Source organism: Astatotilapia calliptera, chromosome 7 (assembly GCF_900246225.1).
Source record: "Astatotilapia calliptera chromosome 7, fAstCal1.2, whole genome shotgun sequence".
Taxonomy (NCBI): domain Eukaryota; kingdom Metazoa; phylum Chordata; class Actinopteri; order Cichliformes; family Cichlidae; genus Astatotilapia; species Astatotilapia calliptera.
This window is the reverse complement of record NC_039308.1, coordinates 5,180,741-5,208,656: the sequence shown is the minus strand read 5'-3', so window position 1 is coordinate 5,208,656 and position 27,916 is coordinate 5,180,741. Positions and strand designations below refer to the sequence as shown.

The window sequence follows — 27,916 nt, the reverse complement described above, 5'->3', positions numbered from 1 at the left end:
GATCCCTAGGTCAGCCGGTCCCTGAATAAGCCTCTTAAAATGTCAAATCAACCAACTGTTTAAGCATCTAGCCAACGCTGCTGTCAGGTGAAAAAAAACAAAAAAACAAAAAACAAAAACACAAAACAAAACAACCCTGATTCTTACAGACTGCTTTTAAAAAAAAAACGTTCCATAGCATAAAAATGACACAAACCACAGACAATCCGGAAGAAAAACAGCAAAACCAGTTATCTTTTCAGATGACAGATATACAACTTACACTTGCAACTTAAAACATCTGATGCGACTGAAGCCTGGACTGATTCAAAACCAGCTGGGGATTTTTGCAGCAGCATCATCCAATGCATAGCTTCGTTTTGCAGGAAGACAGCCAGGCGAGCACAAAGATGCGAGATGAGCAGGTTTAGAGAAGGTTGCTCTTGAGCAAAGCTGGCGCCGAGGAGGAGGACCGGACATGCTGGGAATAAACAGAACGAGGCTTGTTCCAACTAGTCCAAGTGCTATGAATCGGAGCTGTATGGTGCAATAAATCCATGCACTGAGTTTCTATGAAATGCCAGAGATCCAGATAGCCAACAGACCCCTGTGAACTCCAGGCTTGTCAGGTAGTTCCATCTGTATTTGAGTTGTTAAATGGTTTGGTGGTGTCAATGAAAAAGAGACCAGAGACTGATGTTTTTATTGTTTTTTTTTTTCTTTTCCAAGCACTTTGAACACAAGCACCTTTCACCATCCACAGCCAGTCTTTTCTTAATTTCTTTTGTCGCTCCGCCTCGCAACCCGCCACCACGTCCCTCGGTCACTATCTCATGGTCGAAGAAGCTCGGAAGTAGGACAGGAATTTGAAGCAGAGGCTCACCACAAAGTACCAGATGTTTCTGGCCATCTGGGATCGGGCAATGAATATGCGCCAAATAAACACCACCAGGATGGTGTTGAAGGTGTAACGAATGTTCCTCAGCCTGGAAATAAAACAGATTGTGAGACATGCGATACACCACCTTAGACTGTTTCATATTGATAATGTGTCATTTCCAATGAATGCTCTCTAATAATAACCTAATTAATAAGACTCACAGGCGTTAAGACATGCTTGTAAACTGTGTATAAGCGACCAACCAAACAGTAATACCATATACATCACACTGTCCTGCAATGGTCGAGTGCAGCATGTACCAAAGTCCTGTACACTGTACACGAACTAGGACACTGGTGCATATACCCTGTGTACTCTTGTATCAGTATAATAAGAGTGAGTTGGATGTGCCAAAGTAATACTAGACAAATATTGTGTAGCCAAGTTATAACTAGTTGGCCATCTACCCCAGTGTGGGTCTTGCATAAACACCCCCTCCCCAAAGAGGAAAAACAAAAAAACTAAAAACAAACCACCCTGCATTTTTACTTTAATCAGCCAATACAGTATTTGGATTTGTGAGCAACAATTCTGCATCTTTTGTGCAAATATTTAAAAATTAAATATTAAAAAATATATTTAAAATATTTAAAAAAATTTTTTTAAATATTGTCAATAAAAAGTTTTCAAACCCATTAACGAAAAGTTGCATACAGCACATTTAACTGACGATGCAGAAAAGCATCTTTTGTGTGGTGAACTTTAAAGAGCCTGCCAGAGCCCATCACTTTGAATGCTACTACTTCCTGTGTCTCTGTGTTGGAGGAAAGGATGACAGATTTAATTTCATAGACTTCTTACTTGTTGAGGTGTTTGCGTGCAGCAGGCAGCCCCGACAGCTCTTCGTTGAGGACATATTTTTTGGTGCCCATACAGTAATTTTCCATGTACTCTGCCCAGTGCAGCTGACGCACGTCAAAGTTAAATATCTGCAGCAAGAGAAACAAGAAACACCCTCAGTATGCCTCAGCAGCAACATTTGTTTATGAGAGATGTACTCATGACAAACCTTTATCGATTCTGAATTAACAAACATTTAAATCAACTCTCAACAGGGGACGCTTTCATGGTAAGAAGGCTGCATTGTGGATCTGACAGTGTTCCAGCTTACTGTGGCAGTTCCCCCCCCCCCAGTGGTGCCTTCTAGGAAATAATACAAGCGAGGCACTGTGTGGTCAACTGTTGGGGGACGTGGGAACAGAGTCTCTGCTTCAGTAAGGAAATTCAAGCCCTTGAATCCTCCGTCTAAGGAGCCTGTATCCTCGTTAGGCGAGACAAATGCACTAAAAAAATAAATAAATAAAAAATAAATTCTGTGAAATTAAAAGTTTAACTTTGCTAATATAATGTAAAGCAGAGGTGTCAAACATAAGGCCCGGGGGCCAGAATCAAACCACTGGACAGCTTGGAACAAGCCCAGTATTTTTAAGTTAACTGTATTTTCATAACCGTTACAGCTTCTCCTACATAAAAACATCTCGGATGGCCATTCATGCTACACCTAAATAACGGAGTAACCCATCCACTATAGAAATTTCCGTTCTTTGCAACAGAACTGTCGTAGAAAAAGTAGTGAATTCATTTAATAATTTTCATAATTAGTCTGGGCAGTGAGCTACCAGAACTTTCTGTGAACTTGCACATTTATTTATTACTTTAAGCTCAAAGAGGCATCCCAGGAGATTTCCTTCTTTGCTACAGCAACATTAGAAAAACTGTTGAATTTGCCCTTCTTTCTTAAATTACTAAGACATCAGGGATTAAATGTGTAGCTAAAGTTCTGAGATGAAAGTATGCTGTATGTGGCCAGTGTAACATGAATTTGACGCCCCGGATTGAAAGCATCTGATTATTTTCTCGAAAAGACTCCACAAGACGTCAGTGTCGTAATGTTGAGTCCAGATTCCTCCAGACAGTTGCAACGCAGAACAATGATCCCGTTCACAACAAACTGACGTCAGCAGTGAATGAATCACGCTCTGCCTTACCAGCCGACTACTAGACATTATCACTCTGGCACTCCACTCTGCCACAGCGTGTAAACGACTGCAGCGTGGGCGGGGCAGGCACGGGTAACTGAGGCACGGAGTGTGAATGAAGCAGTGTGCGGAGCGATGATTAAACAATGTTTAATCATCGCGACCCTCCCTACCTTTTTATCCTCAGGGCTCATCTGGGCCAACAGCATGGCCATGTTGTCAGTGTTCCACACCCAGGAGTGACTGGTGAAATACTCCAGTACCATCATGGCTTTGTGGAGGCGAGTGATCGTCTTCATCATCCTATGGCAAACGGCATGTAGCGGAGGGGCAGTGTAAGGAAAAGACAGCAGTGTTGTGGATAAATAGTGTTTGCAGAGTAGGACCAGAAGGAAGATGAGGAAGAGGACAGGACAGATAAAAAGTGGTGGGATAAAGAGGCAGGATGAGAAGGAAAGGAGAAGAGTATGCCAAAGTGTTTGGGAGCAGGGGCAGAGGTTAGACAGTCTAGAGAAATATTAGGCTATAAAAGACAGGTACCAGAGAGAGCAATGTATATATGTATGCATATAAATTAACCGTTTGCAGTCAAATTTGTTATTCCTGTATATCTCAGATCGATTTGACCTCTCCGATTACGCTATGGGCATGACTTCACTGATTTGCACATTTGATTAAGCTGATCTTGATTTAAAAAAGTGATCATTTGAGCTGTACAGTGCTATGAGATTGCATACGGTAGCCATCAGCCACAGCGTTAACGCAAATGACAGAAGAAGTGAACACTCAGTGTTACAAACCACATTCTCAAACTAGTAATACCAAAGTCCTGGTGCCAGAAACCAAAGGTACATCTCAGCTGATGTTTGCCCATGACCAGATTGGTTAGAAAACTCAAATGAAGCAATCTGAAACTATTAGGTAGGTGGAGTTAATGCTGTGGCTGATTTATTGATCTAAACTTTGAACTTTTATTGTTCCCATCCTGTCAAAATCTTAAAAAGTGCCAAGAAAAAGTTTTAAGCTTTGTGGAAAACAGATTTGTCAGCTACTCCACATCATTTTCTTTTGCCAGCACTTTTTAAAACTTTCTTACTCCTGGAGAGAACAAAGGAAGCATGTTGTAGTTTTTCCAGACAATTTAAATTCAATCGTGTAATAATTTTATTAAACCCCAGATTAGGACATTTGGAGGTCATACTTTTTTCACAGTTTTTGGTAAGGTTATAGCTTGCCTGAAAGATAGGAGTATTTTCCAAGCTTTTTCATAGCACTGCAAGTCAAGGTGGCAATTTCTCCCCTGCGGCAAAGTGAGTCACACAAATCAGCAAACAAATCAACTGGATTTAATCTGTTTATAGGCCAGGAGGACAGACAGTTCACTCAAATGAACCCATGACCCAGTCTAGGTCAATATTTTACCCAAAATAATTAAAAGCTCAACACAAAAATGAACTAAATCAGCTTAAGTTCCTCAGAAAATAAACTTACAGTGGAGGTGATATTGTCCTCCTGGTAACACAGATGAATCCAGTTAGGATACTTAATTTTTGTGTTAGTTCAGATGGAGATAATCAAATTTTTAGTAGGAATGATTCAAGGTGATGATGTGATCAGTGTGCAAAGAAGCAGCCAATATTGTTAGCAGGATAAAAGGGATCCGAGTCTTCAAATGCCACCTTTTTTGTCATCCAGTAAATTGTAAATGTTAACCACTTTTGGATCAAATTACTTCAGACATTTCAATTTGTCATGAACAGAAATGGCAGGCTGCAACGCGAGGCCTGTAATGCTGTCCTTTTAAACTGCTACACTAATGAAGGCAGATTGATATGACTCAGATTCCTTCTGCGAACACAAATGATTCAAAGATGTGACAAACATGCATGGTTGATCAGCATACAGAAGCAGGGATAATCATTTCTTGTAGCTGGTGACAAAGCCAGTTAGGTTCAATACAAATTACCCATTCAGCCATCCATGAGTATTTCAGACAGTTAAGCACAGCAAGTTTTGTCCAATTCATTTTTCATTTATTTTTATTATTTATTTATTTATTTAGAATCAGAAACAGCACTGCTGATTTTAAAACTATAAAGGTGTCACTTTTGCCGTCTGAAATATTTGTGGCTTTAGAATTTAGACTAAGAATGAATTACCAATCAGTTTGCATGCAGTAGTGTTGTTTTCAGTGAGACACAAGATGTCCAACTGAGCACAACTTTCTCGATTGGTCAAGAAGTCTCGTGGTGCCTCAGCATTTTCCATGATTGGGTGAAGACCGGCGGATAATGGATGTCATGTTCACAGCATGGCTTGTTCACGAAAGGAAAAAAAAAAGAAAAAAAAAAAAAAGGCACGTGGCATCTTCTTTGAATTGAAAACACATGCTCGGATACTGCCTACATTAACAGCTGACGTCAAGAAAAGACACTGCAAACATTGTTCCTTCTGCCCTTGTTTCCACCTTCCCAGGAAAAAAAAAAAAAAAAGACATTCAGGGAGGAGTGGAGTGTGGGGAAATTGGGAGAGGCAGGGGGCAGACTGGCAGACAGGAGAGGGTTGAGGGGCAGTTGCAACCTTACCGGGGCTTCCGGCCCATCAGCGTGAGATAGCCATCATAGAGCAGGGCTGGCAGCGTGTGGCTGACAGTGGTCCAGTACTGATTAGTAAAGGGGTTGGAGCGTAGATTGACATTGGGCCTTCTGAAAGCCTGCTCTAAGGGATTGGTCTTGAAGGACATGTTTATACAGTACTCTGTAGGAGAGAGAATCACATATGACGGAACAGGAAGGACACAGAGGACGAGAAGAAAAGGAATGCACGTTCATTTTCTCCTCCTTTTGATACAAGGAAAGACGCAGGCCCACTGTAATCGTCTAATTAGCAGCACAACAGAACACTGGATCTAGTCTTTGGAAACAAAACAAGACAGTTTGAGTCCACTTCAGTCCATTTATGAGCTGGACTGAAGTGAACTTGGTGCCAAGGTTTTGGAAATCTAACTGAAAATACAAACATTAGAAAGACGCAAAGAGTGCAGAATCCAGCATGTTCAGGAGAACAGCTGGGTTATACATTCTTCACCTGCAAAACTGCACACAAGCATCTTTAACACAGCAGCACTGCAGCTATGACGTTAGGCTACTTCGATAAAGGAAGGGTGACAGTGTAAGCCGGCGGAAATGCGAGTGTGTGTGTGTTTGGGGTAGGGGGTTCTGTTAGAACAGCAGCGGCACGGCACATCCGAAACGGCAATGACGAGGTTACCTGGGTTCTCGTCCAATCAGCCTGAGGTACAGATCATAGAGGAAGGCCGGAGCTTTGTGGCTCACGGCGATCCAGTACTGATTGATTAGGTGATTGGATGTGAGATTAACATTGGGCCGACGGAAGGCCTGCTCAAGGGGGTTCCTCTTGAATGTGGATATTACATGGTACTCTAAGAAACAGAAGGTTGTTCAACACAAGTCATCAATGAGCAGCTTTAAGATTGCCGTTACATTGTTTTGCCTTTATGACTGGCTAGAAGGTTGAGCCATGTGGGAAAACTATACTATATGTTCTGCAGATATACAAAGCCACAAGGTTTGTACCGGAACTAGAAAAAGTTCGATTTCCTAGTTTTCAACTGCCTTAGCTGTTAGGAAACTAGCTAGACAAAAGGGTGCTAATACAATAACAAATAATGTAAGGTGAATAACATCAGGCATCTAAAAATGGCAGCATTACAGGGGATGAGGTGTGTCATAACAGCAACTGATGCAACCAAATGTGCACCTCCACCACCTGTGTGGCGATCAGCCTGCAACTGCTGCGATTGGCCTGTTCAGTCCTGTTGACTCCTCCTCTACATTTGAGCTACTCGTTACCGCTGTTGAATGGCTCAGTGTGAGAATAATCACACTTCACCTCAATATGAGAACTCAGCAACCTGTCCAAACTATCAAAATGGATGTGAATGCATGCTCCATGTGGAGAAAAAACTTGTAATTTCTTTAATTAGTCCTCAGGAACTGTTCTCCAGGGTTCTTTAAGGGCATTTAAAGCTCTTCTTTGAATTTTGGGTGCCCTTTGTTCCATTCTCTGTCGAGATGATCCTACACTTTTCCATCCAGGTTTACTGTGTGTTCAGGATCATCGTCATGCTGAAAAATGAAACTGTTGCCAAGCAGATGGTACTGCATAGTGGATCAGTCTACAGAGGCACGTTTGTGTTCACAGTTCCAATTTTGACAAGATATCCAACAACACTGGGTGAAATGTAGCCACAAACCATGAGAGAGCCTCCACCCTGCTCTATAGATGGGTGTAGACACTCACTGTGAACCTTTGACCAGCTCTGTACATACTAATGATTTGAACAATAATTTCACATTTGGATGAATCGCTCCATCAGACCTGTTGCCGCTGGTTTTTGCTCCAGTTTTTGTGCAGTGTCCCTGTCTCACTTCTTTTATAAGTGAAAAAAGCAGCTAACAAAAAAAACTTTAAAGGACCTTTAGAAAGCCTGGAGAACTGTTACTCACGGCCACCAATAATAATACTAAAGAAATCTGGCAACTTGGAAGCAAACTAATTAAATGAGGGGTGGCTCAAGACTTTTGCACAGCACTGTATGCAGCAGGAGTTGTCAAGATCTGCAAACTGAGAAATTGTGTAATATCATTTAAACCCTGAGGCGAGCCTCTACATGATCTGGATAAAGTCATTTCGTTCTCAGTTCCTATTTGAAACTGTGTCATGCTGTTATCTGTCACCTTTTTAATGCACAGTGCAACTTTAAACAAAGGGGAGTGACTCTCAAGCTCGTTCTGTCACGGTCGCTGCCACCCTAATTTTATATATGCAAGCCCTGCACCTGGCTCAGTAATTTAACTGCCAGCACACCAGAATTCAAGTTTTAGGACATAGCGGTTTTACATTTAAAAGCTTAAAACACTGCACTTAGAGCAGGAGCTACAGTTTAAACCATGAAATTTAAATGCAAAGCATTAAGAGAATTCAGCACAAATACAGGACATGATGAGATTATGAACAGTTTTCCAAAATGTGCAACTTCTATACTGGGGAAAGATGCGCTTGGGATACTTTACTGCCCCAAATCAATATCCATAAGGGACAGGTAAACAAAAGCTTCTGCTTTGGGTGTGGCAGGTCGGGAATCAAGTTACAGTGAGGGTATATCATTAGACGCCACGTTAAAGCGCATAAGCTTCCACTGTCAGGGGCTTCCCCCTCATAGGCTGCGTTTAGGCAAGAAATTGTCTTACCGACTTCTCCCCAGCGAAACGGGTTAATCCCACCAGTTGTACAATTGTACACGGGTATGCTTTTAGGCCTGCCGTAAAAAGGGAAAGATGTCAGAGGAACTAAGATGAATTAAAAAACAAATATTGACTAAAGTTGTGTTAATGTGTGGGTCTCTCACCTGTTAAGCACCTGTGATCCTGAGTACCAGCCTGCAGCCAGCGTAGTGTTGATGACCACATCTACAGGAACCAGGTCAGCCACAGCATTATTAGATGCTCTCATTGTTCGGAGGATCCCTTTACCAGCCTAAGAGGGGGTGGCGTAGAGGAAGTATTAATGCAACCGATTTGTGGAAAACACACCACAATCACAAATCACACCACAGACTTTATAACAATTAATAAACCACAACTAGCTCTTCAAAGCAAACATACGGCACAGTTGTTTATGTAACCAATCATCATGAATAACAGTAAATTACCACCAGAATCTTAAATACTTCAATACCACTCAAAGCTCTCTGATTGTGCTGTAAATACGAGCAATCATAAAACAGTTTAGGCTTCTAGACCCCACCTACAGTTATTTTTCCTGTGTACTTACTGCAATGAAAATCCCACTGGGTCCATTGAAGTTATCAATCCAGCCCTGAAAGATAGAATATTAATGTTGAAACAATGCGCTTACTCACCAAAGCTGAATGACAAAGTTTAACAAAAGCAATGAAAATATTAAAGCTGAAATATAACTTTCAGGCAGATGTTCAACTGACTTAATAAAAAAAATAAATCAATCACACTGCTGCTTAAACTTTAGGAGAATTCCCACAATTGTGCTTGGCAAAAAGGAGAGGTGAAGAAGACCAAATTTGGGGGGGAACAAATCCAAATAATATATAAAAGACACGATTATGCATTGTTCTTTACCAATTTAAGGTTCTACAGTAATAATGAAAACGCAGCGTAACACCAGCATCTGGAATTACTCACTGGGAAGGGCTCTTTCCAGCTGGCTCCAACTATGGAGGGTCTGACAATGCCTACGTTGAGGTCTCCAGCCTCCTGCTGCACCATATATTCGGCCAGAGATTTGGTGAAGGTGTAAGTGTTGGGATGTTCTCCAATTAGCTTGGGAGTCAGTGTAGATACCAGATCGTCATCCATCCAGCTGGACCGAGAGAGACAGAGAGAGATTAGCCCTGTATTTGCTTCATTTAATTTTATGACCTGCAGGGCTTTCCAGTCTGAAGTAAACAGAAATATTGCTCATTCTCCAGTACTAATCACTGTGTGGGTGACTGCCCCAACAATATTTAAACCCAGAGAATATCCAAAAAGCAATGGCACATTCCCCTCAACACTTTGCAATACGTAGGTATTGTAGGTTGTCACATCTGTCACTAGCACTACTGCTGCTGTTCAGAAAAACTCTCTTCAAGTGTTAGGAAGCCACACCTCCAGGGGAGCCTTACTCACACAAAAAAATCAAACCAGCTGTAATTACAGGACAAAAGTATAACAGCCAAAACAATATTCATGTCCTTCTTTTCACTTTATTTTCCTTTAGACTTAGAATTCACCAACTGCTTAAACCCGTTTGTGTAAAATGTCATCGTCTCTCCCACGCTGCACCACGCTCTCATTACACACAACATTTCACTAACAAACACACCAGGGGAAAGGGCAAACAAGTAGTAATGAGCTACATTAAGCTCAAATTAAAGCCAAACCAACAGCGTTCACTCATCAAAGATTACTCTAAAACTACAATGAACAAAGAAGGGATTTTGGGACGGCCGTCAACACCAAAAACATCCAAAAATCTCTACAATGTGGAATTCAGAAAGTTGTAGGCATCTCAAAATGGCAACTTCCATATTTTTGCTTTTTTTAATAAAAAAAATAATAAATAAATGGACATGTATACATATCCATTTTTTATATACAGTCTATAGATAATGCGTGTAAAGAGAATAACTGCTGTTTGATGCACAAGTTCATTAAATGGACCAAAATACCTCATTTCATTACCAGTGCCCACAGTTTTATTAATTTATTCAGTCTGCAGAAAGTCTGCTAAGCAATACGATTTGCTCTTTTGGACTGTTCTCAAGCGTGAGAGAAAAAGAAAAGGAAAAAAGTCTCCAACAGACCAGGTGGGAAAAGAGTTTAACCCTCTCTTCCATGCAAACCACATGTGATTACACTCCTAAAAATGTGCTCAGAACAAAGAAATGCAAACACGAACAACACAGTTGTCATGATTACATAACTGGAACAAGGTAAAAAGAGAAACCTGAAGAGCGAATTACGTGTGCCAACAATGCCCATCTGCTCCACCTTCCATATAAAATCCAGAGTTGGGCAAAAGGAAAAATTATATTCCAGCTCATTAGGTCGTTTCACTCATCACTATTCAACCGCTACACAACAACCTCGAGCAACTCTGCCCATCCAGAAGATCAGTGTGTACTGTACACAACAAACTCTGCATGCTGTCTCTTTGCACACGCACTCAAACGTTCACTGAACAGCTCTGTACATAAAATCCCCCAGAATCATAGCACTAATCTCTACTCCACAGACTTTACTAATCTATCTTGAGCCATTTACTGTAAAGCCAGAGTTAAGCTGAAGTGCTTCGCTTTATTTCACTGGCATTAATCTTGAAATGCACTTCCTACTTGCTTTTAAATCCATCAAAGTCTGGAAAAAAAAAAATAAAACTATTAAACTTAATGCTGCCATTTAGCAATGACTGCTACGTCCTCATATCTGCACACGTGAAGCAGACGTTTGGTGTCAGTGCTGTTTGATCACATTCCAGATCAGCTTACTCCAGAGTATCGATGAGTTTTCGGTAGTCTACGGAGGGAGAGTAGACAACTTCCTCGATGAGCTCTCGGTTACAGTTGGCATAGGCTGTGGAGATGTGAATAAAAACCTCCAGGTGCTTCATCCTGTGAGCCAGGGCCAGCATCATCTGAGTGGCCAGGACATTCAGCTGCACTGCATCCCTGAGTGAAAGAGGGTAAAAGACAGGATAGTACATGTCAGGAAAGCAAGACGTGATTGCAGCTCCACCTAAAAATGCTTACTTCCGTTTTGATTACATAAGGTTCACATATCTGTCGTCGCAAAACACAGAAGTATCATTTAAGCTTCCACAAACAAAAGTTCCTTATCAAATGTTTACCTGACTCCTAGTCTGACTCAAAATCTACACTACACTGATGTGCACAATTTCCTGCTTGCACACTGCCCGAAAACTTTGAACAAGAACACAAATGTCCACAATACTAATTATAAACAACATCCAATTCCACCCATTTAGCACAAATAATTTCCTCCAAGCATAATGTACCATCTCCAAAAGGCTGCAAGAGTTAAATCTCAAAGCAGCTCCAGGCGTGCCCTTTGCATGCCGGGTCAGGTGTCATCAGTCTGTGTGGTTCAAAACAACAGTGGGCAGTCCGTCAACATTGCTGTTTTTTTCTCGTGCCGCACCAAGCAAACACTGACTCCATCACCATTCATTTGAATAAATAACAGCTATTTTTAAAAAAGGCAGTAGATCGCACACACTAAGGTGCTGCCCTTTACCAGGCTCACAGAATTTAATAAGAAAAAACTAAGCTTTTAGGAGAAGCTAAAAGCAGCAAGTTTTAGGCAAAGAACGAAGGAAGGTGCAAGGTCAGAATATAAATGAGCAAAGCTACAATCAGGAGCCCCAAACATAAGACCATACAGCTTAAAACTAATATAGAAATTTAACCCTTTAAGACCTACCATAGAACCAAGTCCGCCAGAGCTTATATTATATTTTTACATGCTGTAGTGCCATTTTTGGGAGCATTTCAAGTTGCTATACATCAATACAACCATTATAGCCCAAATTTTAATAATATGGATGCATTAAGTGCATAGCAATTACATAAATTGCAAAAAAGTGCAATAAACTACAAAAGAAATTGAAAATCGTTTGGTTTTTTTAACATATATTTCTAGTTAGAGAAATTTAAGAGGCTTATCCCTCAAAATTGTAACTACAAAAAAAGTTAAAAATAGTTTCCCACCACAGGAAATTTATTTTGAGTGTCTTCACAGTTTTATTTTTGAAATACACAAATTTTTATATACTGCAGGAAAAACGAAAATAAATATTATAATGCAAATATGCAAAAAAGCAGCATATGCATCAAAATAAACTATTTCCAGCAGTGCAATATGAGTCCTAAGCATCCCAGAAACGACACAGAAAGTCATAAAGTCAAACATAACTTTTAAAAACACCAGTACAGGCTCATGAGGCCCTGATGGTAAAAAACTACATTTCCGCGAAAATTACGTCACTTCCGGTTTCAGGCAGGTAATAGCGGACATGCGAAAGTTCGCTCTGACGTCTATTCCAACGTAGGAAGTGTTATGAACAGCTGATCGGATCGGCAAAGCGTGTTTCTGGAATATTATGTTTTTGTTCCCGCAAGCGCTTTTTATGCAGTTTTTGCAAAGCTTTATGTGGAAGGAAACCGTGACCTAGGACAAGCTGATGGCACAAGATGTAAGTACAACTTCTCCGGTTTCATATGCAAAAAAAAAATTATTGCGCTAGCTTACGTGGTTGCAGTGCTACCGGGATTTAAAAATAGTTATGCAAAACAGAGCGTGCCCGCTCCGACTAGTTTTAAAGGGTTAAAAAGAGGAAAAAAATAACTCACTTGAGTGGCTCACTAAAGCGGACAGTGGCAGCACAGTGGAAGACGATGTCAATGTTTTCAGCAAGGATGCTCTGGTCCGCTTTACTCAGATTCAGCTCCGGTTGTGTGAGGTCAGAGTTCACTGCAATGATCTTCTCTGCAAAGTCCGGCTGATCTTGTTGCAATTTTTCAAACAGCTAAAATAGTGAAAAAAGTAAAGTCAGTACGACATGGAAATTACAGAAGACCATAACCATAACCAAATACAGATGACTGTCATGCTGTAGAAGACCCCTTTTTTTTGACCTAGTCACAATTTAGTCGTCACTTCTCAGACCAGCCTGTTTTTCCTTGTTTTTAAACATTGCATTTGGCATCAAACTGGAAAACTGTTCCCAAAGAATGTGGTAGTATCACGGTGTGGGGGGTTTCTGCACAATCTTTATCAGAAGCTGCTTCACCAACATGTGACAAGCAGCAGCTTGTCACTCTGCAAAATTGGCTGAAACTAAAATAATGACACTGCGATCCCAGAGCCTGATCTGAACCCCACTGAGACTCTGAAGATGACCGAGGACAAATTTTGGCACACGCAAGCCACTACAGTCTCCAAACTGTGGAAGTGATGAAGTAAGAGGGGAGAAAAAGACCAAACTAGAGCAAAATGAGAAACTGCTGGACTTTGCAAAAGTGCAAAGGCAGTCCATCCAGAGGGTGTTTGTTGTCAATGTGGCAAAAATATGCAGTATAACATTTCTGTGCGCCATTTTTGTTCCATCTGCCAGCTACAGAAGAGCCTCAAAACCATTCATCACATCACACCATCCTCTCTTTGCCCATTACTCACCTTGCTGTTGACGATTTCGGAGATGCGGGCTTTAGGGCTTTGACCAGCTTTCGATCTGACCAGCACATAGACTGATCTGACTTCTGGACAGGACCTCAGCAGCTTCTCCAGCAGCACCTTCAATAACAAGCAAGCAAAATGACTCAGTTTGGACTGAGATTGTTACAACTGGTCAGTCCTGCTAAATCTTCACAAAAGACAAACTGATACAGAACAAAAAAGTTTTTTTAGCTTCTCTCTTGTTTCAAAGAGGTTGCATATTTTATTAGGCAAAGATTTTGCACAAGAGTCCTCCTTATACAACTCCCACTTATGTGCGCTTGGTACTGGCACAAGGAGTACACTAGCTTGTGAACACAGTGAGGCTGACTTCGTGTCCCATCCCCATCTCAAACTGGGGTCTGTCACATGCAAGTTGAATGTGTTAACCACTACATGGTGGTTGACTAAGAGGCCTTCTGACTCTCCTCTAACAGCTTAAGTAAAGTGGAAGTAAGAAATTCAGGACATGACTCTTATCATCACCATGACTGCTATACAGTCACAAACCAAAAGCAGCTTAGAAATTGAATCCAATAAGCCCTAACAAACCAAAAAACTCAAACACTGTATATCATTCCAAACATATATATACACTACTAATGTGCAACATTTTTATTAACCATATAAAAACACAGTATGTTTGAAGTTGGAACTTGAGATTTGCAATGCATTATGGGTTGAGTAATCATTTTCCTCTTGCCAAAAATTAGTTCTGTACACATTCTTGCACTTTTGCCTTCTTCCGGTTCCCTTTATTTTGAGGACCCAAATCAAATATTTTTGACTCACAGCTGCTCGGCTTGGTTTGACGCTTAAATCTTTTATATAAAAGTTGCGATGCTTCTGGAACCAGAGCCTTTTAAAATGAGTGGTCACTGCTGAGCTCTATATTGCAAAATAGTAGCTGACAATAGAATTCGATGTGTTTGCATCATCACAAAACTGCAACACTGCAGTTCACTGGATGGCTGCAGTTGTGCAGAGACGTTCCAGCTGATGGAGAGTCATCGTGTGTGCCACTTCACTTTAACATACAACTCAAGTCAAGTGTGTGTAACATGCTTCAGACTGGAAACTCTCCAGATAGCCACTTTAAAGATTACCAAAGTTCATATTGCTGGGCTCAGTCCTGCTGGCTGCTAGATGATGAAAACCACAACTGTACCTTGCCCATGAAGCCGGTCGCTCCGGAGATCAGCACGTTTTTTCCTGCATAGTATTCTGGGATGTTCACCATGATGTCTGCAGTCTCTCAATACCACACGACCTGCATAGACATGATAAGAAAAAGATGAGTAAAATAAAATAAAGCTGTGTTCCAAGGACAGTGAAGTCCTACACAGACTCACATTTGAGGAACTTCAAGGTTGCCAAACCTGTTTTGTGCAAAATTTTAAATCAGCCTGTAACATCCGCTTCATTCTGAAAACACACCACACCAGGAAATGCTGCAAACATGAAAGTGATTCTGCACTTTAAAATCTAACTTCATTTTAAAGTCTCCAACATAGCAATGTGTAAAGTTTTTAAACATGCCTGTGCTTTTCTAAACTGGTTTGAAGTAGGTTTAGCTGGAGAACGGCAGCTGTAACTGAACCAGTCTGTATCCACAGCTTGACTGGGAGGGTTTCCCAGTTATTTTAGTATGTTTTGATTATTTAATGCTAAAAATAAGAACATGGTGGCTTCATCAATTATACAACTCTTTAAAGTAGAGACCAATTAAATGGTTTTCTTACTATAAATCAAAAGGAAGTAGTTGGACCTGGACAATTTTATATATTAGGAAAACAAAAGTCCAAAGCGCACAACTTTGCTGTCCTTGAAAGACCTCCAAATATGCAAATATAACTTTAACAAGCTGAATAATTTCCATGAAGTATAGGAACAGTATTGTTTATTTTTAGAATAGTGCTGTAATACCACTAACAAGGATTTCCCCAAGAACATAATGGTTCACAGTGAGTTTCTGACAAAATAATGAATTGATAACTGCATGTTATTTTATGTATTTACTCATTTTTTAAATGCACCAAATTATTAAATGATAATCCAAATATGAAACAAGTGTTCTGTGGCCTGGCTTATAAAACACAAACGCACACAAAATCAAATCAGCTGTCGATTGCAGCTCTAAACCCAAGTCTGCAAACACTGCAGTAGACAAAGCACTTTGATGTGTGTCAACTTTATCAGTCACATTATTGGCTTTTATGAAGAATGACACCGTCCAGCTGATAACTGGCCACTAGGATAGATATTTCACATAATCATTAACGCAGGTGGTTTTCTCCCGTCGGCTGACTGGAGCCGATTATTGTACGGCACCGTTACAGAAATCCAAATCCTTCTCCAGTTTTACTATTAGGGTGTTGTACTGCTAGAACTTTATACCGTGCAGCGTGTCTGAAAGTGGCTTTCAGAACAAACTGCATTATTGTGAATATAATTCATATGATTTTATTTATTATGAAGCATTTTTAGTTGTGTGCATCGGTCTGCCTGTGTGATAACACACAGTAGCTGGCTTTAAATGAGATCAGAAGGTCAACACCGCAAGCTTCCCTAATTTCCACTGGGAAAATGATATATTTAGAGTGATGATAGGTCCATTCAACCAATAAACACACAAAATATGACAAACTAATGTTTGGAAAGCTATTACAATTTTCTATTAGACTTATGTATACTCTAAGCCATTCATCCATCCTTACAGGAACAACAACCATGCAAATCGTTATCATGGTCTGCTCGTACTGACTTTATCTTTTATCCTTTCCTCTGAGCAGTTTCCGCCAGATCCAGAGTTATTTCTTTGCATTAAATGGCTTTCTAAAATTATTACAAAAATACACATAGCTGCAAATATAAACTGCAGGTTTCAGATTATCTCAGGTTGTTTAACCACTGTAGATTAAAGTGTATAAAGTTTTAAAAAAAGGGGGTAAACTAAGATTCCATGTTAGCTATCCAGCTCTTTTGTTCACATTGACAGTGCTAAAGGGCGATTCCGTGGTCATTCATGTTTGCATTTTGGCGCTATCGCCACTAGGGATGGCTATCGTTTAGGTTTTATCCGATACCAGTACCAAACTGGTACTTTTGAAACGGTGCTGGTGCTTAAACGGTGCTCGAACCGGTGCTTAAAGAATGGAGAACACAAAATTGGTCCAAAAACCATGTCCAGCTGTTTTTAGTAAAAAGATAACGATGTTAGACTTTTCTGCAGCTATGGGGCATATATGGTATCACTCTTGGCTGGAAGCAGTGCTTAATCAATGGAAAAAACAAACTTTGTCCAAAAACCTCTCATGTTTAGCTGTTTTCCACTTTTTCTTTGGTCATTTTAGCCTTTTTGGCCAGGGTGAAGGGAGTATCTGCCATCAAACAAGAAGACAGCCGCATGTAACTACGACGGTGTTTGCTAGTTCACCTTACATGCATTAATGTAATAACGTGGTTAGCCTACTCAACGTAAATTACACACGAACAACATTAAGCTATTCGCCCAGAGAAGAATGGCTGCTGCCATCATCATCCGTCATCATTTCTGCTACACTGGCAGGGCTAGGGGCCAGGACTCTACTCTTCGGGTTCTTGGGGGATGTTGCTAACTCCGGGTCCGATAACAGGCACCACACCCGCAGTAGATGTGCACGGTGTGAGGTCTCGCAGCAAGCTATCAAATACGGCGCATTTCTCGGCTTTTAACAAAATGCTATACGTCGCCATATGTTTAATCAGATTCGAGGTGTTACCTCCTTTGCACAGTATCACAGTATCACCTTAAAGCACTTGTTGCTGCTGAGTTTGCATATTTTGCTGTGAAGTACAGCCAGACTTTGACCGCTTCGGGCATTTTTAATCTGTAGCTCTGCTCTATAAGAACATACGTACCTGGGCCCGCCTACTACGCTCGCAAAGGTAAAATGATTGGCTGGAATCCAAATTGTATGACATCTAAGGGAAATTTTTTTTAAAAAGCACCGAAATGCGCGCTGCTTTTCGGTCTGGTTACTACCGTTTACCCATCCCTAATCTACTGGTACCCATCCCTAATCGCCACACACGTAGTTACAGTTAAACTGGTTATTCAGGTTTGCACTGTCAGACTAGGACGGGGGTGGGCAACATCCTCCTCTATCTCGGTGTTGCCCGAGGAGAAATTGTAGCTCTACACTCTCCTATCTTAGTTTCCTTTCAGTTGTTATATAAAAGGTTTAAATTATACTCCAAGCATCTGGTAAACATTACAGATCGCTTTACAGGAGTCTCATTTCTAAACCAGATGGCTGGTTGCTTGAGAAAACAGCACATCACGACATGCAGCATAAACTGATTTATTACTTGAAAACTAGACACCAAGTCAAGGGCTACATTGACACCTTATTTTCATTGTCAGCTGGTGGAAAAATCCTGGTGGGCACAATGCTCACTGAATGCAAAGAGCCACTGCCACCAGCCTGAAGACTTAAACTGTCAGTGAATTCTGCTGCGATGCAGAGTAATAGCTCATACACAGCAGATGATTAAAAATATCAAACAAACATTAACTCTGGACACTGATTGCATAACTTTTGCTAACACGGTACTGCAGCTGCTGGGCTCTGGAGCTCATATGGACTGATGTGAGGAACAACTCCCCAGGTCCCACTGCTGTAGACGCTCCGTGGATCCCTGGCCAGTGCTGCAGATGCACAGTTTGCTGCATCACATCTTGTGCCAAGTGCCAAGCTCCAGCTGTACATCTGTCTGATCCCTGCTGCAACTAGGACCAAGTTTCACTGTGTGAGCGCAAAACAGCACTCACACCAGAAAGAGATTATAAAAGATCTTTATTATAAATATCTATATTATAAAAACAGATATTTTAGTCTGATATAGCTTGTGGGTTATACTGGGCCTGAGACTGACCTTATTAAAAACATCACACAATGCCCATAATGTGACTGGCCTCCAAACTCAACTGAAAGGGGAGGGAAAGACTAGCTTAGACTAAACGCTGACAGGAAGCATGGTTCAAAAACTAGTTCTGTCAGGACCAATTTGGTCAAAAGTATTGTTACTGCATCTGCAATCATTTCTATAGCATGGTATTGCTCTGACCCCAAGTGATAAGTGGAAAGCTGAAAGGGGCATTCACACCATGTACCGTCCATGAAATTCAGCAGCTTGAAGCAATAACAGGGAAAATACGTTTTAATAACAGTAAAATACAAAAAAACCAAACTAGGATTTAAACATGCAAGAATAAGAAATTTATTCCTTACTAATACGTTATTAGTAAGGAAAACTGTACAGAATATTAAAAATGCCACATTGAAAGGCCCACTAATGGGAGTAAATGACAACACTATTTGACATGAACCGAGCTTGATTATCTATTGTAGTGACCAACTGTCAGGGTAAGGCAAGCGGGAGCACATTAAGTCAGAAATAGCATGAAATGGAGAAGCTGGGGAAATTTGCCAACGGGATACACAAAAGGGTCTCAGCTGAGCCATCAGCTGATGTTACAATCAGCCTATCAGGACTGCGTGAACTCCATGAACTTTCAGAACCAAGGTTAAATTAAATTTTCGGTTTCAATATGGAAAATTGAAGCCGCTTGTCTCTTATCTTCTATTCAGCAAACCCAAACATCAGGTGTAGTTTATTAAACCTTTAGTCTGCACTCTAGACTATTATTCTCCCACCGTCTCAAACTCTACGTAAGATTTTATTGATAAGGTTATCCGATCATTCCCACGATGAATCTTACGATACGGAAAACACAAGCAGAAGAGGCACCGTCGCTTTGTGTGCATTTCTGTCATTTATCTACTTTTAGGATCAGTCTTCTTTCTGAGCTGATCCACAAGGTTCCAAATATGCAAGTGGGCTGTGCTCTTGCTGAGCAGTTTAACAATTTGCACAAACTTCAGTTTACACATTAATATTAAGAAAAAAAAATTAGCTTAAACATGTTTCAAGGAAGAAAACCAAAACAAAAAACACCCACAAAAGCTGTCAATACATGAGGTCATTTGGGGAGGAAGTTGGGCTCGAGAGGCTGGAGCGTGTGCACGATGTCCGTGACACACCTAAACCCACTGGCAGTAAAAGTGGATGACACAAATGTGAAGCTATTTGACCGGCCAGCTACTGTTGTCATCTTTCACTTGTTGCTGACAGTAGTTGGCTTACCCCACAAAGCTAAGTCTGCCTTTTGAAGAAAACGAGCACCAGAATGTCACAGAACAGCCAACTGCTGGCTTCCTACGCCAGATTTCTTTTTTCTGTTTTGGAGAGGGTCAAAGTATCAAGTATCTGCATCAAGTTAAGAACACACATATCTGTGAGAGGATTATTTTGGATCAAAAGAGCAGAGGTAATGGGGACAACATAACTGCAGGTGTCCAGCAGAACAAACTCTTCAAACTCACACTGCAGAGCAACTTCGAAAACAGCAGTGTCACAGCTAAACTAAGGAGGACGTACATATGCTTAAACTGGATTATCATATGAATTAAAGTGTGTGGAAAATGTATTACATAACACTAAGATGGGTCAAACCAGTGGCCAGAAAAACAAAGTACCAGCTAAAGAACAGGAGCCAACAGGATCAGTATTCAATCATGCAAAGGTTATACAGGCCACAGAGTTTAGAAAGTCAGGAGGTGTGTCAGCCTACTCATCCTGGCATTTAAACCGCAAACATGCAAGACAATTATTCACATCACGCTGCTGTGTTATGGTGCTTTAATAACCAAGACTAGAACAACAAGCCAGCTGTATTAAACCCCCAGGTGCCTTCTGCAAGCATTTATTAATTCTGCTGTAGCTGTAGATTTGCCCCTTGTTTGTGTCTGTGTGCGAATAACCATCCTTCTAGTTTTTCTTGCTTTGTGTTTAGGGCCCTTGAAGGATCTGCAACATAAAAACTAAAGAGTGTTTAAGTGCCTGAGTAAAACCAAGTGATTTTACAAACCAGTAAATGTGGGCTATTCCACATTTAACTGTAAATGGTCAATGCAAAGCACCTCCTGAAAGATGAACACAAATGACCATGCTGATCATTGAATCGATCACTCATGTAGTGCAATCTGCAGCTAGTTACTGCACTCACTGATTCACTACATGCCTAAATTATCATTTGAATTTAGCAGTATATCCAGCAGCCAGTTTTTGTATACATTTTGCATGGTAGCCGACAGTTTGTAGGAGGGGGGGGGGGATTAAAAATTTTTTATGTCGAAGTCTGACCTTCAAAGTAGGGCTGAACGATATATCGCATTTGCGATAATATCGCGACATGATCAAGTGCAATTTTCTAACCGCAAAGGCTGCGATTATACTGCGATTATAAGGCTGTCCAAATTACTACCATATCCCAGAATTCATAGCGCGGCCCAGCCAAACTCCAGTTTCCAGCAATGGCGGCCGCTACTAAGTTTTAAAATTACTCATACTAATCTTTCTGGGTCACAAAATAAACTTTTAACATATTTTCAGGCGAGAAAGTAGTTGTGTAAACATCAAATATCTGCTCGGTTTATCAAGATATCCCATATTTGCAAAAGTGCTTCGACGTTTTCAGAGGCGTCTGCTACCCACCAGCTCGACAGCTAGCCGGGAGCTCGAGGATTACTGATGCGGCCGAGAACGGCACAACTCCCGGCACATCATTTTCAGATCACCGCGGAGTTTCGCTGCTCGGGTTAAACGTAATATATAAGTCACTTAGACAACCTAAAAATGTTATTGTTGGGCTTTTTTCAGTGTTTTGTTTGTTCGTGAGTAAATCGGTTTGGCTGAGATTAAAGTTATTAGATTAGATAAAATAAAACTTTATTAATCCCCCGGGTGGGTTCCTCCTTGGTTTTCACACAGCTGACTAAACGTCAAACAGAAAACTTATTAAACAGAAGTATGAGACAGTCGAGAATTTACACCAGTGTCTGGTTATATTTTAGATAGCAAGAAGCAGACGGCCGAGTTTATTAAACTCCACCGAGACAGCGGTGACGCTAATCAGAACTAGACCGTCCAATTTCACGCCTTTAAACTTTAAAGGCGTGTTTGTGTGTGTGTTTATACAATTGCTATTATGTTTGCACTTTATGTGTAATGTTACTGACTGCAAAGATCAGTAAGATGTGTGTATTTTTTATTTATTAGTTTTATTTATTTAATATTATTTTTTAATTGAATGACTGTCTAGTAGTTCACAGATGTCGAAAAACTGAGTGTGGTAAAGCCACTGATTTTTTTTATGTATATTTCTGCAATCTGCACATTGTACTGACTTCCATTTTAATGTTTACACCAGGGTTCCTTGTCAGCACTTTATGCTCAGATGTTTGTAAGCTAAAAATAAACTATTGTGTATGTTCAAATATACTGTTGTGATTGAAGAAGTTAAATAAAAATGTCAGTCATCAATTCATGCATCACCTCATGTCATCATAACAGAGGTCTGTCTTCCAGGAAAGAACAGTTTAAAATTAATGTAATATAGTATTGGCCATACTATATGATGTATTGCTTGTCTTTGTTTAATAATACAGAAGACAAAGACCTTAAAAAAAATAATCGCATATCGCATCGCAATCTTGGGGCAAAAAAAATCGCAATTAGATTATTTTCCATAATCGTTCAGCCCTACTTCAAAGCACCTTCAAACTCTAAAGTCAACCAGCACAGACTAACCACTCAAAGCAGCAGTTGGCAAAGAAGTCGATTGTTGAGTGTGGTGGAGTGTAGCTTCACTTCCTCGTGAAACATAACCTGACAGCCGGTAAAACAGGTCATTGTTGTGTGGAGTTCTCTCACCAATGCTGGTGACGCCAACACTTTGAAGAGTTTCATATTACAAAGTCAGGTGACTGTTGTTTTGGTGCTATACAAATAAAACTACATAGAACATGTTCTATATGCCACATAAATATAAAACAATGATTCTTGTAAGTGGCTTAAGTCCTTGCTGCTACTAATAGGTCCTGTCTGCTTGGGGGCATGCCTGCCACCGTCCACTGCAAGTAAAGGGCAAACCACACGGGCCTAGGCACTGCTCAGTGACCACCTGCCAGTGGTTGTCTCATATTCTGGTTTGCTTTGCACTTTTGTAAGTGTTTTCAGAAGAGTCAGAATCAACAATCACAAGGTTTATGGTGCTCTTTGTGAGCGATTCCACCTAGCATTAGACACCAACCTCCAGCAACCACTCCTCAAGTGGTTGAGGAGTAATTGAGGTGTAATTTTACAGTCACTTTTTGGCATCCAACCTGTTGGTTTCTCAAAAATAAAGACGCAAATCCCCATCCACTATACTAAAACTGTCATTTTTTTTTTAATTTTATTTCTTTTTTAGTTCACCCAGCTCTATTGAAAAAACATTATCAAAGTGGCAGTATAGAATGATAGACCAAAATATAGACAAATACCAGCATGTGCCCACTTATAAATGGTATTTATAAGGATAAAAACCCCACCAGAGCCTACCTGGAAGCACTGCATGCCTCTTTTGGCCAATATATCCAGGGTTGGAGGAGGACAAACTTTTTTGGCTAATAGCAAGAATTGCTGTGAAGCTGCTTCACAGGCAGGAATCTAGTAATGCTCATGTTTCCTTGTGGTGCCTGGTCTATGATTATAGAGATGAGATAATTGAGAAAAACAAACAAGATGTGATTGTGAAGAAAAACGGGAGTGCAGGGGAGAGAGGGGAGGCATGTCTCTTAGCCTGACCAAAAAACAAACAAACAAAAAAGGATCATGCATGCATTAACCCCTTTAAAGCTGCAGAGAAAGTGTGCACATCACAGGAAAAAAAAAAAAAAAAAGACCCTGGAACAAAAGACTGTAAAAGCTTTCTCTCCCCGAACATATCTAGCATCCCACATACAGCTGCCCTTGAAAACTCATCAGCCTACACTGAAATACTCCCTCAAATCGTGTGTCTTCATGTGAATGAACAGAAAGCTCTGTCCCTGGATGTAGCCTTGCAGGGCCTGCTAAGGCGTTTGATCAAATGTTTGTGAAAGAGCTACTGAAGCCTACAGGCAGGCAGGCAGACAGCAAGTTGATCCCTGATGCTTCACTCTAAATAATTGATCAAATGCATTATAATGCCCCAACTGGGCACCTGTGGCTGAGGTTTAATTGTTTACAGACAGAGGAAGTCTAAGCTTTTGACAAATGCTCTCAGAGGAACAATCCACACCTGACTGATGTGAAACCCCACCTAATGCCAAACAAGTGGGAGAGCGATAGATCTTTGAATTAAATGATAAAGCGTTACAGACACTAAAATGTATATATTCACAACACTAATCTAACCAAACTCAAAGATATTAGAGATGATAATAATAAAAATGTCATGATATGAAATGGTAATTCACTTTATTCATGCTTGAATCCTTAAAGATCCTTGCTTTAAATTTAATGAGAAAATCCTTTAGCGTTGCGATGGGTAGCCAACAAACGCTATAGTTTAATACATGTTTCACACGTTTGATCATGCTTTTATTGAAAGTGTGTTGACTGTATTATCTTTGGGTTTGTAACAGCCTCTGAGGCACAGAAAAAGGCAATTAAAAAGATGGTAACAATAGCTGGTAGGTTGTTGGGAATTGGATTACCAAGCTTAAAAAGCATTTATAAAGCAGCAAGGCAAATAATATTGTGATTGATGGGAGGCTTAATCCTCAGGCCATCAAATTTCTTAACAAATGAAACACGTAATTTGTCCAATTGGTTCTGGTTAAAATTATCCATGCGATGCAATGATAGTTAAAGTATTTGTATATTGTGTGCTTTCTGTCTTATGTTGATGTGATGCAATCAAATATCCAGACGAGGACAGATCTACCTACATTACACTGGGCTTAAGTTATTGAGTTTTGCTTTAGGATGCTGTAATGCAAGTCTGTGGCAACTACAAAACTTAACTGGTACAAAGAGAAGACAACACTTCGCTCCCGTTTAAGCTCAGCTGCACTGGTAAAGTTAAAAATTGTGTTTTCAACGCTCTCTGTGCATCAGACTATATAGCACTTATATTACAAGTCTGTTAACTTTGTATTATGACTAAAGGTCACTGAGGTAATCACCCAAAGAGTCCTTTGTGTGTCTTTTCTCTCTTATTCTCCATTTGTGGAATTTTTCATATATTTGTTCTCCTTTTGTAATGTTAACATTTTCTTTGTAATTTATTCATTTAATTCTGATTAGAGATTCTCTTTTTCCATTTCAGTTGCACTTGATTTCCCTGTAACTGTTCTATTTACCACATTTTATGTAGATTTTGCGGTTCAATTTTGTTTCACACGCTTAAACGTTAATACATTTGTTTCAAACGGAAAGTACTTTCAGTTAGCTCTCATTTTTGAATGTGCTAAATAAAATTTAGAGTAATACATTTAAATTAATTCAATTGAATTCATTTATATAACACCAAATAACAGCAAGAGTTGCCTCAAGGCACTTTATATTGTAAGGTAGTTCCAACAATAATACAGAGAAAACCCCAACCATCACAGGATCACCTATGAGCACGCACTTGGCAACAGGGGGAAGGAAGAATTCCCCTTTAACAGGAAAAAACCTCCAGCAGAACCAGGCTCAGGGGGTGGGGTGGGGCATCTATTGTGACTGGTTAGTGGTGAGGGGAGGAAGACAGAACAAAAGTCACACTGTAGAAGAGAGCCAGAGAATAATAACTAATGATTAAATGCAGTGTGGTGTATAAACACTGTGAGCAAAAAGATGCAAATTAAAGAAAAGAAAGTGCATCATGGGAAGCCCCCAGAGGCCTAAGCCTTCTGCAACTTATCTAAGGGACGGTCATCTGATCCAGCCCTATGATCTTTATCAAAAAAGGAAAGTTAAAAAGCTAATCTTAAAAACAGAGGGTTTCTGAATGGCCTGAAAGCTGATGCTCCCTCTTCTTGAAAGTAGTAATGAGTGAAGACTTAAGATTTAAGTAGGATACTTCCCCACACTAAAGACAGAATCATAAACTGATGCAAAAAGTAACAAAACAAACACACATCTCATGTGCAAAACATCTTCGGTGAGGACCCCCCCCCCCATTCCCCGGAGTCTCCAGGCTTAAGCGAAACCTGGACACCTGGACAGCCTGGTGTTTGCAGAAGACAACTGAAATAAAAACAATATCTCAGGCCAGTGTGACGACAACTTTAATCCTGTGCGTACATTTTTTAAAGCCCTTTACAACATCTTGAAAGCACCAGTTTAACGTCCAGTCTTCCGATTAGTTAACTGGTTTATGTGTTTGCATTTCTGACTGCATGTTTTTACACTTGAAGATGGACAACTGGGGTTAACATCGTTTTATTACATGGACAACATTTCTGGTGCTCCTTGGCAGTGCATTTTTCCTTAGCTAGCCAACAAATGAGCAACCACAAACAAACAAACAAACAAAAAAAAAACAAAAAAAGGAAAGAGGATAGCTGGCTTCCCCTTTTGAAAAAGAGAAGTAAAACAAAGGCAAGTAAAGATTTAGCAGAAGTTTGTTTGCTAACAAACATACTTGATTTTATGATGTTGCACAAGTTATCTTGCAAGAGGGTGAGACTGCAGAGATGCTGAATGAAGCTTAACTGATAGAAACCCATTTTGTTTTTTCCATCTGACTTTTTGATTGTGTAGTAGCATCAATATCTCCAACTGACACCATCCTGGTCCCGTTTTTAAATGAAGATTCTACTAAATGTGCTTAATTGCAACTTTCAGTGATTTATACTGAACACAGATGTTGCGATAAAGAGGTTTGCCTTGCCATTTTGTTGCTGCTAGGCAGGTTTTTTAAGAATGTGTTCGTAGAGGTAGTGCAACTACCGGGGGGGGGGGGGAGAATCATGAATCACTTGCTCGCTCTCTGGGGAGGCCAACAAGCATGCGTTGACTTAAAGTCCTGCAGGTGCAAATGCCAACAATGTGCTTATTCCAGTCAAAATCAACTTCCTGCCTGTAATTGTTGACAAAGCACAGCCATCTATGTACTAGTATTGCAGGTTAACTTAGTTTCAAACTAAGTATGCCAACCAAGTGGGAACAGAGCCAAATCCTAGAGCACTTAATAAACATTTTACACATGTGTGTGTTAATCATTGAGAGACAAACCTCTTCTGAAAGTTTATATTTGTAGGAGACCTCAGAAATATCTCTGAGGGGAAAAAATTCAATAAACCCTCTGATGATTGCAACAATTCCATTTTCTTTCAGTCAGCATGTCACCATAATCATCGTGATGAAGTAATTCTTTGAGATTTTACCTAAGCCAGTGTGTGTAATTAGAAAAAGCGTGAAAGAGGAGGGGGAATAAAAAAAGGCAGACTCCATTAGGTAGAGTGAGCAGTGGAGCCCGTGATTCTCATTACACACAGCTGCCTCAAATCATTATCACGGTCACCACTCACTCTCCATTTGCACAGTAGGCGACGATTAAACCGACCACGCAGACTAATGTTTGGCTGTGACTGCCTTTAATGTGATTAGTAGCAGAATCTGCGAGGAAATTAGAAGGTGTGCGCCTCAGCTAGAGCCTCGCCACAAATTAAGAGTCTCCTGTGCTGCTGAAGTAGTTCCCCCTTCCTCGTTTAAGTAGTAAAAACGAGGAAGAGTGGCCACCCCACAAGAAATGCTGCACGAGTTTCGCGGTGGCTGGCTGCCACGTTTGTGCGCGATGTGCGAGAAATGCCAGCAGAGTCGCAGCTGGTCCTCATATCTGCGTAATTTGTTGGAGTTGCGCTACAGAAGCCTCGAGCCACCCCTCCCTTCTCTGTGTCGCATCTCTGCCTACACGTTGACAGCCTGTCGCACGGGCACTTGAAGCTCTGAAACCCCGCTTACAGTTACAGGAGCACGAGCATACACGGACAGAGACGCACACAGGGGCGCGCGCGTGTCTCCACAAGGCGATTTGAAGCGTGTACGTACCAGAAATGTCGGCGCTTTTCCTCCCGGCGTGAAAACTTAGGAGAGAGTGTTGAAGTGAGGCGGGAAGCGAAAAGTAGCGAGTACCGCTACGAAAGACTGAGTGGAGCCCCAGCAGGAAGCCAGCGGAATAAATGAACCCCGTGACGTCAGGGACAGCGGTCTCGCGCACAGATAGGAAGAAGATGAGGTCTCACTCCTACCTGTTTCAACTACTCGGCCTACGGAGACACGAA

At 40.7% G+C, this 27,916-nt stretch overlaps 1 protein-coding gene across 2 annotated transcripts; it reads right to left on the bottom strand.

The window, feature by feature from the left end:
- Positions 1 to 177: 177 nt before the first annotated feature.
- On the bottom strand, positions 178 to 27,860 carry far1 (fatty acyl CoA reductase 1). 2 transcript variants are annotated; one of them, XM_026172655.1, is made up of 13 exons: positions 27,684 to 27,860; positions 14,902 to 15,003; positions 13,695 to 13,811; positions 12,869 to 13,044; positions 10,988 to 11,167; positions 9,141 to 9,318; positions 8,755 to 8,799; positions 8,330 to 8,457; positions 8,172 to 8,239; positions 6,169 to 6,340; positions 3,072 to 3,201; positions 1,721 to 1,848; positions 178 to 965 (listed from the first exon to the last, which is right to left on the bottom strand). In XM_026172655.1, the coding sequence occupies exons 2-13, from the start codon at positions 14,971 to 14,973 to the stop codon at positions 806 to 808; spliced, it is 1,554 nt and encodes a 517-aa protein (XP_026028440.1). In that variant the 5' UTR covers positions 14,974 to 15,003; positions 27,684 to 27,860; the 3' UTR covers positions 178 to 805. The 2 variants fall into 2 exon arrangements, with proteins under 2 accessions (XP_026028440.1, XP_026028439.1); XM_026172654.1 differs by lacking the exon at positions 6,169 to 6,340 and adding an exon at positions 5,484 to 5,655 and having other exon boundaries at positions 27,684 to 27,856.
- Between the last annotated feature and the right edge of the window lie 56 nt (positions 27,861 to 27,916).

Coding starts and splice junctions, on each gene's coding strand:
- far1 (XM_026172655.1), bottom strand. CDS start 14,973: ATGGTGAACATCCCAGAATACTATGCAGGAAAAAACGTGCTGATCTCC. Junction 13,812..14,901: donor CGACCGGCTTCATGGGCAAG/GTACAGTTGTGG, acceptor TTGTTATTGAAG/GTGCTGCTGGAGAAGCTGCT. Junction 8,458..8,754: donor CCAGTGGGATTTTCATTGCA/GTAAGTACACAG, acceptor ACCCCCTCTTAG/GCTGGTAAAGGGATCCTCCG.